Raw genomic sequence first — 12500 nt, forward strand, 5'->3', positions numbered from 1 at the left:
ATCCGATTCGTTTGGCGGGTTAGTCCTATTCGATTATCCGATTCGAAAGTGCGAACCCGATTAATCGGATAATCGGACCGCCCCACCTCTGCGGATGACTTACAGACCGAACTCGTCTCGCCGTCTCCGATGTTTGTTGTTCTCGACTCTTGTTTATGTGGAAGCGTGCTTGCTGGGTCCGCTGTCCATTTTCTGTGGGTGCTTCCATGTGCCGTTTTCGTTTGTTTGTTTTTGTGGTAAGTGCCTGCAGTGTTGGATACTGTTTCGCTTTCGTCTCGGCTTTTGGTTGTCCGTGGGTTTGGTGTGCGTACACAGGCTCTTATGTAAATAAATTCTGGTGAAAAGTGTGTATGCATATATATATATATATAATATATATATATATATATATATATATATATATATTTATATATGCTAATAAGAACACGGGTACGTGTGTTCACTTATGCAAAGTAGACCACTTGGAAAAAGAAACTAACGAAGCAGAGCGCTTTCGTATATTACATCTTTTTACACTGAATATATAATATACGAAAGAGCTCTGCTTCGTTAGTTTCTTTTTCCAAGTGGTCTACTTTGCATATATATATATATATATATATATATATATATATATATATATATATATATATATATATATATATATAACAAGAAACCCACAGTCGGAGAAAATAAACTTCGAATAGAAGAAGATTTTATATTTGAGCTAACAACTGTAACCCTCTTCAGGTACTCTCCTGAAGAGGGCTACAGTTGGTAGCCGAAATATAGAATCTTCTTTTATTCGAAGTTTATTTTCTCCGATTGTGGGTTTCTTGTGTTATTTATAAATGTGCTACTACATTTCTGTTTATATATATATATATATATATATATATATGTATATATATATATATACATACACATGTGTGTGTAATAACTATAAACTGTGATAATAATCGGTTTATTGAGTTAATAGTTATACACTGATACACTGACAATGTATATTTTTTGCTCATTTTAGGAGTCGGCTAATTTTGGTTAATGTTATTTCTCTCTCTCTCTCTATATATAGTATATATATATATATATATATATATATATATATATATATATATATATATATATATATATGCGTACGTGTGTGTGTGATAACAATAGTTATAGTGACCTGTTTATTGACCTAACAGTGATACAGTAATACACTGACATTGCATATGTTGTACCATTTTCAGAACTAGACCAAATTTATTTAATAATTTGCTCTATGGATGGAATGGCGCCGTGGTGGGCATAAAATGTGTGTGTGCGCGCGCGCGTGTGTGTGTGTGTGCATACGTACACAAATATGTAGATATGTATGAATATATATTGTGCCTACTTGACTCATCGGTGTTGTGTTCGCGTTGTCGTTATTTAGGCCTGAGTTCAAACCCCAACGCCTACTGGTTCATTCCATGGCTGTCCTAGCGCTTAGGGCAAAGTTGACGTTTTCGACTCGCTACGTAATCCCCTTAGTATACACTAAACTACATATTCAAGGTTTAACTTGAAGAAAATCAAGTTAATGTTGATTGTTTGGCCGGTTTTATGTAAACATGAATTCTTGAAGGGAACGAGTGAGTGGGAAGGGAGTGTGGGGGAGGGGGAGAGAGTGATGACGTCAGCAGGAGGGGTAGGGAGGGAGGGAGGGAGAGGGGCTCAGTTGGCGATTACTTGAAGGAAGGAAATGAATGAAGTTTGGAATCTGTAGGGGGCGGGGTAGTGGACCTGCCCAGTTCTAAAATGAATGAATAAAGATATTAAAGTTTGCCTTGAGGTAATTATAGATATATTATGAATATTATCACACCTTTTTGTCCATTTCAATAGAAATTATGAAGGTAGAATTCTTAAAAAAAAAAAAAAAAAACGCTCAGATTTCCTTTCCAATTTGCTAAACGGTCTCTGATTGGTCGCAGTTAGTGGATCTTCCCTCCCATTGGCTGAACGCAAGGGTGGCAATGGAGGGGTGGTGGGGAGTGTGAGGGGGAGAAAATGGTAATGGCTTTCTCTCCCTTTTTTATCGCTCAGTTTTTGTGGATCATTATGTCGATTGAGGGATCTAAGCGCGTTCATGATTTTTTTTTTTCGCATTTTTCAGTTTGTTATGCTCGTTTGCAGGCATTGTACAGTGAAATAAGTGTGTTTTTATTGTATTGTTTTTTTTATCCGGAGGATGTGTCGATCACGAGTCCAACACGTGATCCAAGACCATGGTGAAACACACACACACTTATAAGCTCTGAACTCTTTTCCGGGAGGGAAATAACTGTCAAACACGAGTCCAACACGTGATCCAAGACCATGGTGAATCACACACCCACACAAACACGCACACACAGAATGATGCCAAGCACGCAGAAAGATTCGAAAAGAGATGTCCAGCCCCCGTTGGTCTCCGTTGTTAGCCTCTGTCTGAATGGCTCCACAGACATTATCACCCCTATTTCCTCGGGTCATAAGGTCGCCTGGATGCCAAAGTGTGTGCGTCTGCGTGTGCGTTTGTGTATGTGTGCGTGTGTGTGTATTTGTATGCGTTGCATTTATATATTTGTATGTGTTACATGTGCGTGTATATTTGTATGCGTTACATTGTGTGTATGTATTACATATGGCTATGTATGTGTTGTGTGTGTGTCTATTTGTATGCGTTGCATGTGTGTGTGTGTATTTGTATGTGTTGCATATGTGTGTGTATGTATTGCATGTGTGCATGTATGTATGTATGTGTGCGTGTGTGTATGTGTGTGTTGTATGTATGTTTGTATGTATTGCATGTGCCTGTGTGTATCCTTCTGTTCGCGTGTGTGTGCACTTATGTATGTATGTATAAGTGTGTGTGTATGTTTTTTTTATCCTAAATGAGCCATCACCATGAGGACGTCATGTGATGATATGGTTTAACGTCACAACCCCCCCCCCCCTATCGGAAGGCTAGTACAGTGCCCCTCACAGAAGACTTTGTAGCGTGGAATTTAATCAACCATGCTCTTGGTTCAACTTCGCCGGTGGCAGGATTCGAACCGCCATCCCCTCGACCTTCGCCGCAAGTAACGACGCCCTAACCCGCTCAGCCAGCGAGATGAATAAAATCGCCTGGCGGCAGCCAAACGAGTTTATTCAGCTGAGGGAGCCCTTCTGTTAAGTGTTCCAATGAACACTGGAATTTGTTCCCGGAGAACATATAACATTGAACTCGAACCCACGAATTTCATGATGCGGGCGGAGGGCGATAACCAGTGGGCCATCAATCACGGCTCCCCCGAAATTGGAAATTGCTCCATCGGGAACATAACGACCAATCAGTCAATCCTAGACTTTTTTTTTTTTTTTTTTTTTTTTGACAACCAACATAACTCACGGTGTCCCACTGTGTTCCATGGTCAAAAAAAAAAAAAAGAGAGATAAACAACTTCGCTGTAAATGAAACGAGACAATGGTGGGAAATTCCTTCCTGTGTGCCCTCCACGCCAAGAATTTCCTGAGGAACATAAACAAGATTAACATTCTCGTTTCCTCTCAAATAAGCACATTTGAATAATAATGAATCACTACAGAAAGTCCCCCTTCCCCACTGAGCTAAAAAAAAGAGATCAGAAGGAGCGTTGTAAAGAGAGATAGAGACTAAACAGTAAAGAGAGATAGACTAAACAGCGCTTGTTCTAACCTATAAGTGAATGTTTTTATATAATATATATATATATATATGTATATATATATATATATGTATGTATATATATGTATATATATAACACCTCACCAGAGTGCCGTATCCACTCGGACGTTGGCCACCATAGAGCTCCATTCCTGTCTGCACATGGGTCTTCTTAACAGAGAAAGAGAGAGGGGAAGAGAGAAAGGGGGTCGAGAGGTGAGAGAGAGAGAGAGAAGGAGGGGCAAAACGCAAGAGAGAAACAGAAAGAGAGACGGTGGGGCAAGAGATGAGAGAGAGGGAGGGAGATGAGGGCGAGACGCGAGAGAGAGACACAGAGAAAGAGAGCAATTGTATAATTGGTGCAAGGAAACCGCCGCTGCAATTGAGCGAGTCTGACCTCTTTGAGGACAGTCGCTGACCGTCTCGGGTCGCGGCGATGCGGGATGGTAGCGTTCGCAACTGCTAACTCCGGTCCGAGTTCGAATCCCGCCCAGAGCTCTGAAATTATTTCAGTATCGCTGTGCTGCGAGCCGTTAAGCCGTTACTCCAACTCTCGTGGGCTGGGAGTTGTGTGTGTGTGTGCGTGTAAGGTCATAGCATTACCCATAGATCGGTCATATATGAGCTTTCTTCCGGGAGGGTAATAGCTGTCGGTCACGAACCCAAGACGTGATCCAAGACCATGGTTAATCACACACACGTGCGGACGCGTGTATATTGTGTGCATGCGTGTGTTACTATTATTATTATTTTTTCTTATTTTATTTTATTTATTATTATTATTTTTTTTTTTTTTTTTTGGGGGGGGGTCGAAATGGGTCTCGATCAGGCCCCCATTCAGCCCAAAATCTGCCTCCCTCACCCGAATAAAATCACCTGGCGCCAACCTTAAAACCAGTAAACTGAATCACCACAACACAGGGTAATGTCGTCCTTATGGGTTTCTCTATTAAGGTTGATAATATCATGTCTTAAGGCCACAAAACCGCTCTTATGCATTACGCTTTTCAAGGAGAGATTTGCACATTTGGGGAATTAAGTCTTTTAGGTCTTCCCACCAGCTGAATGGAATCGTCGGGTAGTATTGGGTTGTGACGCCCCTACGGACCAGGACCACACAGGGTTCCCTTATGAGTGAAGACTTAATGCTAATCACTTTTGACTTGTACCCTTCCTCCCTTGGGCAATCCTTCCTTATATATTTACTTCATCACCTCTCCCACTCCACCAATTCGGTGTGATATTGTCTCCAAGGATAAAAGCGTTCAAATGAATCAAGAGCTTTAACAAGGAGGATGCAGACAAGGTCATCATATTAAGACAACAGGGCGGGACTCGCAGTAATGGATTTAAATTGGACAAATTTAGATTTAAGAAGGAAATAGGCAAGTATTGGTTTATCAACAAGGGTCAACGAATGGAATAGACTTAGTAACCATGTAGTAGTGAGCACTGAAACTAGGGGGTGTTTTAAGAAAAGGTTAGACAACTTTCTGGATGGGGATGATGGGTGGTCATGGACATGGAACTACTTAGTGTAGGCCTTATGGTCTCTTGCAAACAGGATACGGATTCAAGAATGGGGTTGCCCATTCACCCTTGGGTGAATAAAATCGCTTAACAGAGAAATTGTACTCTAAGTACACAACTAGTTGAAGCATAGGTGAAACGCGCACCGTTGTCCCTGTTTATGCGCACCGTTGACCCCGTTTACGCGCACCGTTGACCCTATTTACGCGCACGGTTACCCTGTTTACGCGAACCGTTGCTCCGTTGTTACGCGCACGGTTACCCTGTTTACGCGCACTGCTGACCCGGTTTACGCGCACCGTTGATCTGGTGTCACGCGTACGGTTACCCTGTTTACGCGCACCGTTGACCCGTAATGCGCAAACCGTTGATCCGGTGTTGCGCGTACGGTTGCCCTGTTTGCGCGCACCGTTGCTCCTTTGTTACGCGCACGGTTACCCTATTTACGTGCACCGTTACCCCGCATGGCGCGCACGGTTACCCCGTTTACGCGCACCGTTACTCCGGTGTTGCGCGCACGGTTACCTTTACGCGCACCGTTCCCCCGGCGTTGCCTGTGCCAAGTTAGACAAAGAACATCGCATCATTGTCGGAATGTCCGGGGCCTTTCGTGAGCCAGATTTGTGGATCCCGACTCACGATGTTTCGTGAGAACACACTCACACGCACGCACGCACGCACGCACGCACGCACGCACGTAGTCATGTGTGGTAGGGCCTTTAGATTACAGACTTTCACAAAAGTCTATATATTGGCTTCTATGTCCTTTCATATTATCCGTACCTCTACACGCATGGGTACACCTGAACACACACACACACACACACACACACTTATACATACATACATGTGCACGCTCACCCATACGCTTCATGTTTGTACACACATGTACGCATGCACCACACACACATGTAAGTATATGTTGGACAAGGAGTTTTGGTGTGTGTGTGTGTGTGTGTGTGTGTGTGTGTGTGTGTGTGTGTGTGTGTGTGTGTGGCCATGGCGTAGAAGCTTCAGCACTGCAAATTGTTACTGTTCCTCTTGAGCAAAGGAATGGATGTGTGTAATGCCATAGTATTACTAATAGGTTGGACAGTACGAGCTCTTGAGCACTTGTCTGGGAGAGTGATAGTTGTCGAGCACAAGCCGAGCACGTGGTCCATGGCCGTGGTGATTCACTCACGTGAACACAACAATTGGTAGAGCGAGTCTCTGTCTCTCTCTCTCTCTATCTATCTGTCTGTCTGTCTTTACCTCTCTCCCTCTCTCCTCTCTCTCTCGTTCTCTTTCTCTGTTTTTCCCCCACTCTCCCCCTCTTTGTCCCCTCCTATCTCTCTCTCTCCTCTCTCCCTCTCCTCTCCCTCCCCTCACGCTCTTGCTCTCTCGCACTCTCTGTCATTCCCCTCTCCCTTTCCACCTCTCCCCCATCTCTCTTTTTCTTTCTCTTTCTCTCTAAGACCCAAATACGATTAAATATGAAACGAGAATCGATGGGAAAAAGGACCTCGTCGTGATGAAAGGGCCGCTCCAGATGGCGTGGCACACGGAACGACGCCGGGGGTCACATTCTTATCCAAAGACATGAAAGGGTTGAGGTAACAGTATGCACGTTTAGTTAACTTGCTTCCTGACCAGCAACGTTCCAGTTACGTATACGTAAGCACACTATCGTGGGACTAGAACTGGGGCCTACTCCTCCTGGGTCGTTTAGTTGTTATGTACAGCCATGAGGAAAAGTTTGGACCCACGTAGTGTTTTTCATGATATAAAATTAAAAAACTTTGTGTGATTTTTTTTATCTGTTCTAGAAAATTGCCGAACTGTAAGCTAAATGTATCACGTACTCGACAAATAAGATAAAATAAAATAAAAAATAGATAATGTTGAGATTGTGAAAACTGTTGTGTGGGCCAAAACTTTTGGTCGTGACTGCACATGCCATAACTTGTACCCACCTTGGGATATACGGGGTGAGATTGCCTACAAGGATAGAAGCGATGGTAAACTGCAATTCATAATTCATTTTTATCGATATATTTATTCTATTTTTATTTAATTGATACTTATCTTATTATATATATATATATATATATATATATTGAGACATTCTGACAGGTTGATGTAAGCGGAATAGGAAACACAGGAGTCTTAGTCTTGAGTTTATTCCTGACTAGTTTCGCAGGTATGCTTTTTCAAAGCATACCTGCGAAACTAGTCAGGAATAAACTCAAGACTCAGACTCCTGTGTGGCCTATTCCGCTTACATCATATATATATATATATATCTATATATATATATATATATATATATATATATATATATACATTTATATATACACACATTTTTTCCATTGTGTTTATTCCTTTTTTTCTTGTTTATTTGTTTATTTACTTTATTTGATTATATATATATATATATTTTTTTTTCTGGGGGGGGGGTGCTAGAACTCGTCCGAATCTTGCAGCGATCCAGAACAGTTCATAGATACAAGAACTCAGGAGTCGTTGTTATGTACGTTGTGCCACTGTCAAGGGTGGCATTACCCGGAGAATATCGGTAAGGGAGCCCCTCGACCTTAGACAGCGTCAGTGTGGGGAAGGGCGTGCCTTCAGGAAGCTGAGGGTTGCTTCAGGCAGCGTTTCTCAACCAGGATGCCACAGAAACCTACCAATGGGTCCGAAGGACGGGATATTGAAAATGTTACAGTTAATCCCTCTTTTTTTCACATTGTGTCTTAATTGAGACATTAATTTTTTTTCCTGGTTAGTTGCGTCTCTCAGAATGTGGCGATAATTGATACAATATGATGTTCCTATGACTGAATGCTTAGATAAAGTTGTTATGTCCTACCTAATCTCGTATCAAGGGGTCCCGTGAATATACAAATCCATATAAGGAGTCCTCATAGCTTGAAAAATTGAGAAGCACTGGGTTAAAGTTACGTTTTGCTTGGTACGATTACTAGCCAACTTCCACAGCCAGTGATGACGCGCACCCTACTACTTGGCATCCTATTTGGGTAAGCGCGTTCTTAGGTTCGGTTAAAATCATCATCAGCCTCGTGCTCTGCAGCTCGAAGCAAAACAGCCCCATTCAAAAACGAAGAATGAGTGTTCTAAACAATCGTTTGACGATCATCGTTGAGCCATGAACGATCATCGTTGGACGATAATCGCACCGGGACATTCGGGGCGTGTGATGGTGCCACGGGTCCGCTCGCGTGCGGCTCCTCTGGGGAAGGAACCCGTGTTGGTGTACCTTTGCGGCCTCTGCTGTCGGACTCTCCGAGTTACATGACACCGATGTAAGCTGCCTCTTAATCCCTCGTGGTGGATGCTTCGGTACTTCGGGAGGTTGAATTTCGAAGTTATCATTTATTTATTTATGTATTTGTTGAATTGTTTATTTATTTCTTTGTTACACACATACGTATACCAAAGGCTTTTCCCCCTTTATAAGTGAGGTAGCCTTATTTGTTAATTTATTTATTTATTTATTTTTACTTTCTGGCTCTCTCTCTCTCTCTCTCTCTCTCTCTATCGCTGTTATTGTTTTGTGTTCCTTCAATTTTGACGCAGAATATTTACTGAACTTTATCTTAAACATATTTGGTAACGAGGCAATTACACCTTCGCCAAATCATAACTTACCTGTGACCGTGCGACATATGAAACTTAAAAAAAGAATAAATAAAAACATATTTATTTATTTTTTATTTTTTCCTGCGTGACTATACAGGTTAATTACAGTGTGACATTGTGTTTAAAGAGTCAGCATCAGGGGCCGACGACCATAACACAATGATTTGATAGACGCTGGAGAAGGAATTCAATGAAATAGGCCGATAGAGAGCAGTGTTACACGTATCATGTCTGTAAGGCAACCTTAAACCACGAACAAACGAACTTTAACCGCCTTGGTATTATGGTTAACTAACTTAACTCAGTGAAGTCTCTCTTTCCTCTTTCTCCCCCCTGAATTCCTCCCCGGGACTGCTGAAACCTGCTGGAACCTGCTGGATGCCCCTCTGCTGCAAATCCCCTCGTCGCTGCTGACCACAATCGTCTGGACGCTGCGCTCTCCCCTCCTCCTCTCCCTTCCTCCTCTCCCTCCTCTCTGCCATGACTGACACGGCCCCTCCCCCTATCCCCCCCACCTCCATGACCACCTCCAACGGTGGCCCCCCCTCCGCCCTCCCCGCCACCTCCTCCACCTCCTCCTCCCCCGCCATCGGCCCGAAACCTGCCATCCTCACCCCCAAACCCAAACTCCCTCCCCCCTCCTCCCACGTTGACACGCCCCCGGACGGCCCCCCCGCGGGGGACCTCGCCCCCCACCATGGACACACCGTCGCTGCCTCCTCGGTGTCGTCCTCGTCCCTCTCCATCTCCTCCACCTCTTCCGCCTCCTCCGCGTCCTCGGTGGCTGCCTCTCTGGCCTCGTCCGCCTCCTCGGTGGCTGTGTCTGCCGCCTCGTCCTCGAACGCCTCCGTCTCCTCCTCCTCCGTGGGCGCCTCCGCCTCAAACACGACCTCGACGACGACGACGGTGGGCGGTCCGTCTTCGGGATCTTCGACGCCAACGATTCCTCGAGCAGCGGTGAGTACTCATGCTACTTATTTGATTGTATTTATTTATTGAATGCTTTATTCTATATTTATTTTGTTTTTCATGTATTTATTCTTTATTTTTATTATTTAATTTATTATTATTATTTAATTATTTTGTTTTATTTTACTTATATCTTTATTTCCTGCAATTTCCTGCATGGATGTGTGTGTGTGTGTGTGTGTGTGTGTGTGTGTGCACGCGCGCGCACTTGATTTGACATCCCTTCCAAGGGAAAATGAAACACATAGTTGTGACAGGTAATAGACACTTCCTGGAACCGGAGAGAGGAGCGGGACGACGCGAAGACATCCTGAGCCGGAAACTCTCTAAAGAAGGGCTTAGACATCTCCGGAAGAGTTCGCGAGTTCGGTCCTCCAATTAGCCGGACGAAGACCTTCTTCCTCCAGAAGCTCTTGTTCCTTCTTACCCTCCTCTTTCTTCTCTTCTTCCTCCGCCTCCTCTTACTCCTCATCCTCCTCATCCTCCCCCTCCTCTACCTCCTCCCCCTCCTCTACCTCCTCCCCTTCCTCCGCCTTCTTCTCCCCTCCTCGTCCCCTCCTCCTCTTCTTCCTCCCCTTCCTCCGCATCCTCCTTCTCTTCCTCTTCCTCTTCCCCCTTCTTCCGCCTCCTCCTTCTCCTCCTCCGCCGCCTACTCTTCCTCCTCATCCTCATCCTCCTTCTCTTCATCCTCCCCTTCATCCGCCTCCTCTTCCTCCTCCGCCTTCTCCTCCTCCTCTTCCTCCTCCGCCTTCTCCTCCTTCTCCTCCTCATCCTCGGACATATTACCTCCACATTGGTCTTCCTTCACCTTCTTGCATCCTCACGCCACTTCCTCAACCTCCTTCTCCAGCTTCCTCCATTTCTTTTTTCTCTGCGTCTTCCTCCTCCTCCTCATTCCCCAGTTACCTCCGCTTCTTTCTTCCCATTCTCCTCCTCCTCCTCCTCCTTTTCCAGCTTCCTATTTTCTTTCTTCCCCACCCCGTCCTCCTTCTCTTCTTCCTCCTTTGCCTCCTCCAGATTCATTCGCCTCTTCTCTCCTTCTCCCTCCTCCTCCTCCTCCTCCTCTTCCTCCTCTCCTCCGGAGTGAAGGCGCCCTCGTCAGAAGTGTTTGGCAGTTGTGAAATCGGTGTCTCCCACTCTGCCGAGCGAGCGATCGAGGTCGTCGTCGTCGAGGCCCTCGAGGGAGGTGATGGCCAATTCCACGGGATGGGATGGGATGGGATGGACCTCTCCGCGGGAAAGAAACGAAGAACTGAATTTTACGTCAGAAGGTTGTTGCCGTGCGAGACAGAATTACGAAATGTCTCACCATCTTTATCTCCTCTCTCTCTCTCTCTCTTTCTCTCACATTCTCTCTCTTACTCTCATTCTTTCTCACTCGCTCTCTCTTTCTCTCTCTCTCTCCTTCCGAAACGCATAGCTCATAGATCGCATAGACCACATAATCACATATATAACCTTACATATACACAACACAAAGATACAAGATTTCTCTATGAGGGAGTATGAGGGACCATGGGGAGGAGCAGCCCGATGACCGTTAGCGGATCCCCCTGGGGCCGCGGACCTCATCACAAGAGAAAGAAAACGTGAAACTCGGGTTTCGTTTGATGCGATCGCGAATTTACCATATAAGGAAGTGATTTCGCGAATGAAGGAAGAGCTCGACGACCTCCTCCTCGAAGATCGAGGAGACCCTTTGCCAGTTCGGTGATATGTGTCAAGGGGGACAGGAGAGATAAGGCACGGTTGAGTGCTCCTCCTCGTGGGTTGAGGAGGAAGAGGAAAACGAGGAGGAGGAGGAGGAGGATGGGCCACTTGGGAACGCTCAAGACGGCACAAGAGCAATTGTTGCTGCAGAAAGTGTCACGCTTCCTGTCTGTTCCGTCGTTTCTCTGTCAGTGTTCCCCCAGGGGCCCGTCGTAGCTCGGTTCATGGAGGAACGGTTCCGGATCACCTGCAAGGTTGAGATCTGGTGGGCGGATACCAACCCTGCAAATCACGAAATAAATATATATATATATATGATCACGAAAAATATATATTATAATAATAATAATAATGTTGCACTAAAGGTGAGGTCGGTGGTCTTGCATTAGACTCAGAGGTTGAACATTATATATATATATATATATATATATATATATATATATATATATATATATATATATATATATATATATATATATAGACAATCGTTCAACTCACACTTTCACAGCTTCCCAACCCCTCCCTGCAACAGTGGACATCAGAGGTGCAGTAGACCAGTGTCTCATTTCACTGCCGACATCTAATCAGTATGATCAAACTCATTATTACACTGATTTAGGACTCCAGTCATATTCTCAGACATCACAGTCACATCACGCTCGACACTCCACGTGCACGTCTTACCATGTAAACAACCTTACCAAGCCGGTTTACCAATAGAGTGGTCAGCGATTGGAATAGACTTAGTAGGCATGTAGTGAGCGCCAAAATAATCGGTTGTTTTAAGAGAAGGTTAGGTAGCCTTATGGACGGGGATGATAGGTGGTAAGGGACATGGAACTGCCTAGTGAAGCCCTTATGGTCTCTTGCAGTCTCCTTCATTCTTATGTCCTTATGAGTAAACCATTTAGATGAGGTACAGAGGTCTTGCATGGACTACAAGGTTGAACACACAGAGAAAGAGAGAGGCCTA

At 44.5% G+C, this 12500-nt stretch overlaps 1 protein-coding gene across 2 annotated transcripts in view; it reads left to right on the top strand.

The window, feature by feature from the left end:
- pnut (septin 7-like protein pnut) overlaps positions 1–12500 on the top strand; it is a 579804-nt gene that overhangs the window by 95771 nt on the left and 471533 nt on the right. For both annotated transcript variants that reach the window (XM_076190980.1, XM_076190979.1), the window contains exon 2: positions 8946–9805. In XM_076190980.1, the coding sequence (XP_076047095.1) occupies positions 9329–9805 (477 nt within the window). In that variant the 5' untranslated portion in view covers positions 8946–9328. The remainder of the gene's footprint in view (positions 1–8945; positions 9806–12500) is intronic.

This window comes from Oratosquilla oratoria, chromosome 9 (assembly GCF_046742065.1).
Source record: "Oratosquilla oratoria isolate Oo_2021 chromosome 9, ASM4674206v1, whole genome shotgun sequence".
In the NCBI taxonomy this organism is placed as follows: domain Eukaryota; kingdom Metazoa; phylum Arthropoda; class Malacostraca; order Stomatopoda; family Squillidae; genus Oratosquilla; species Oratosquilla oratoria.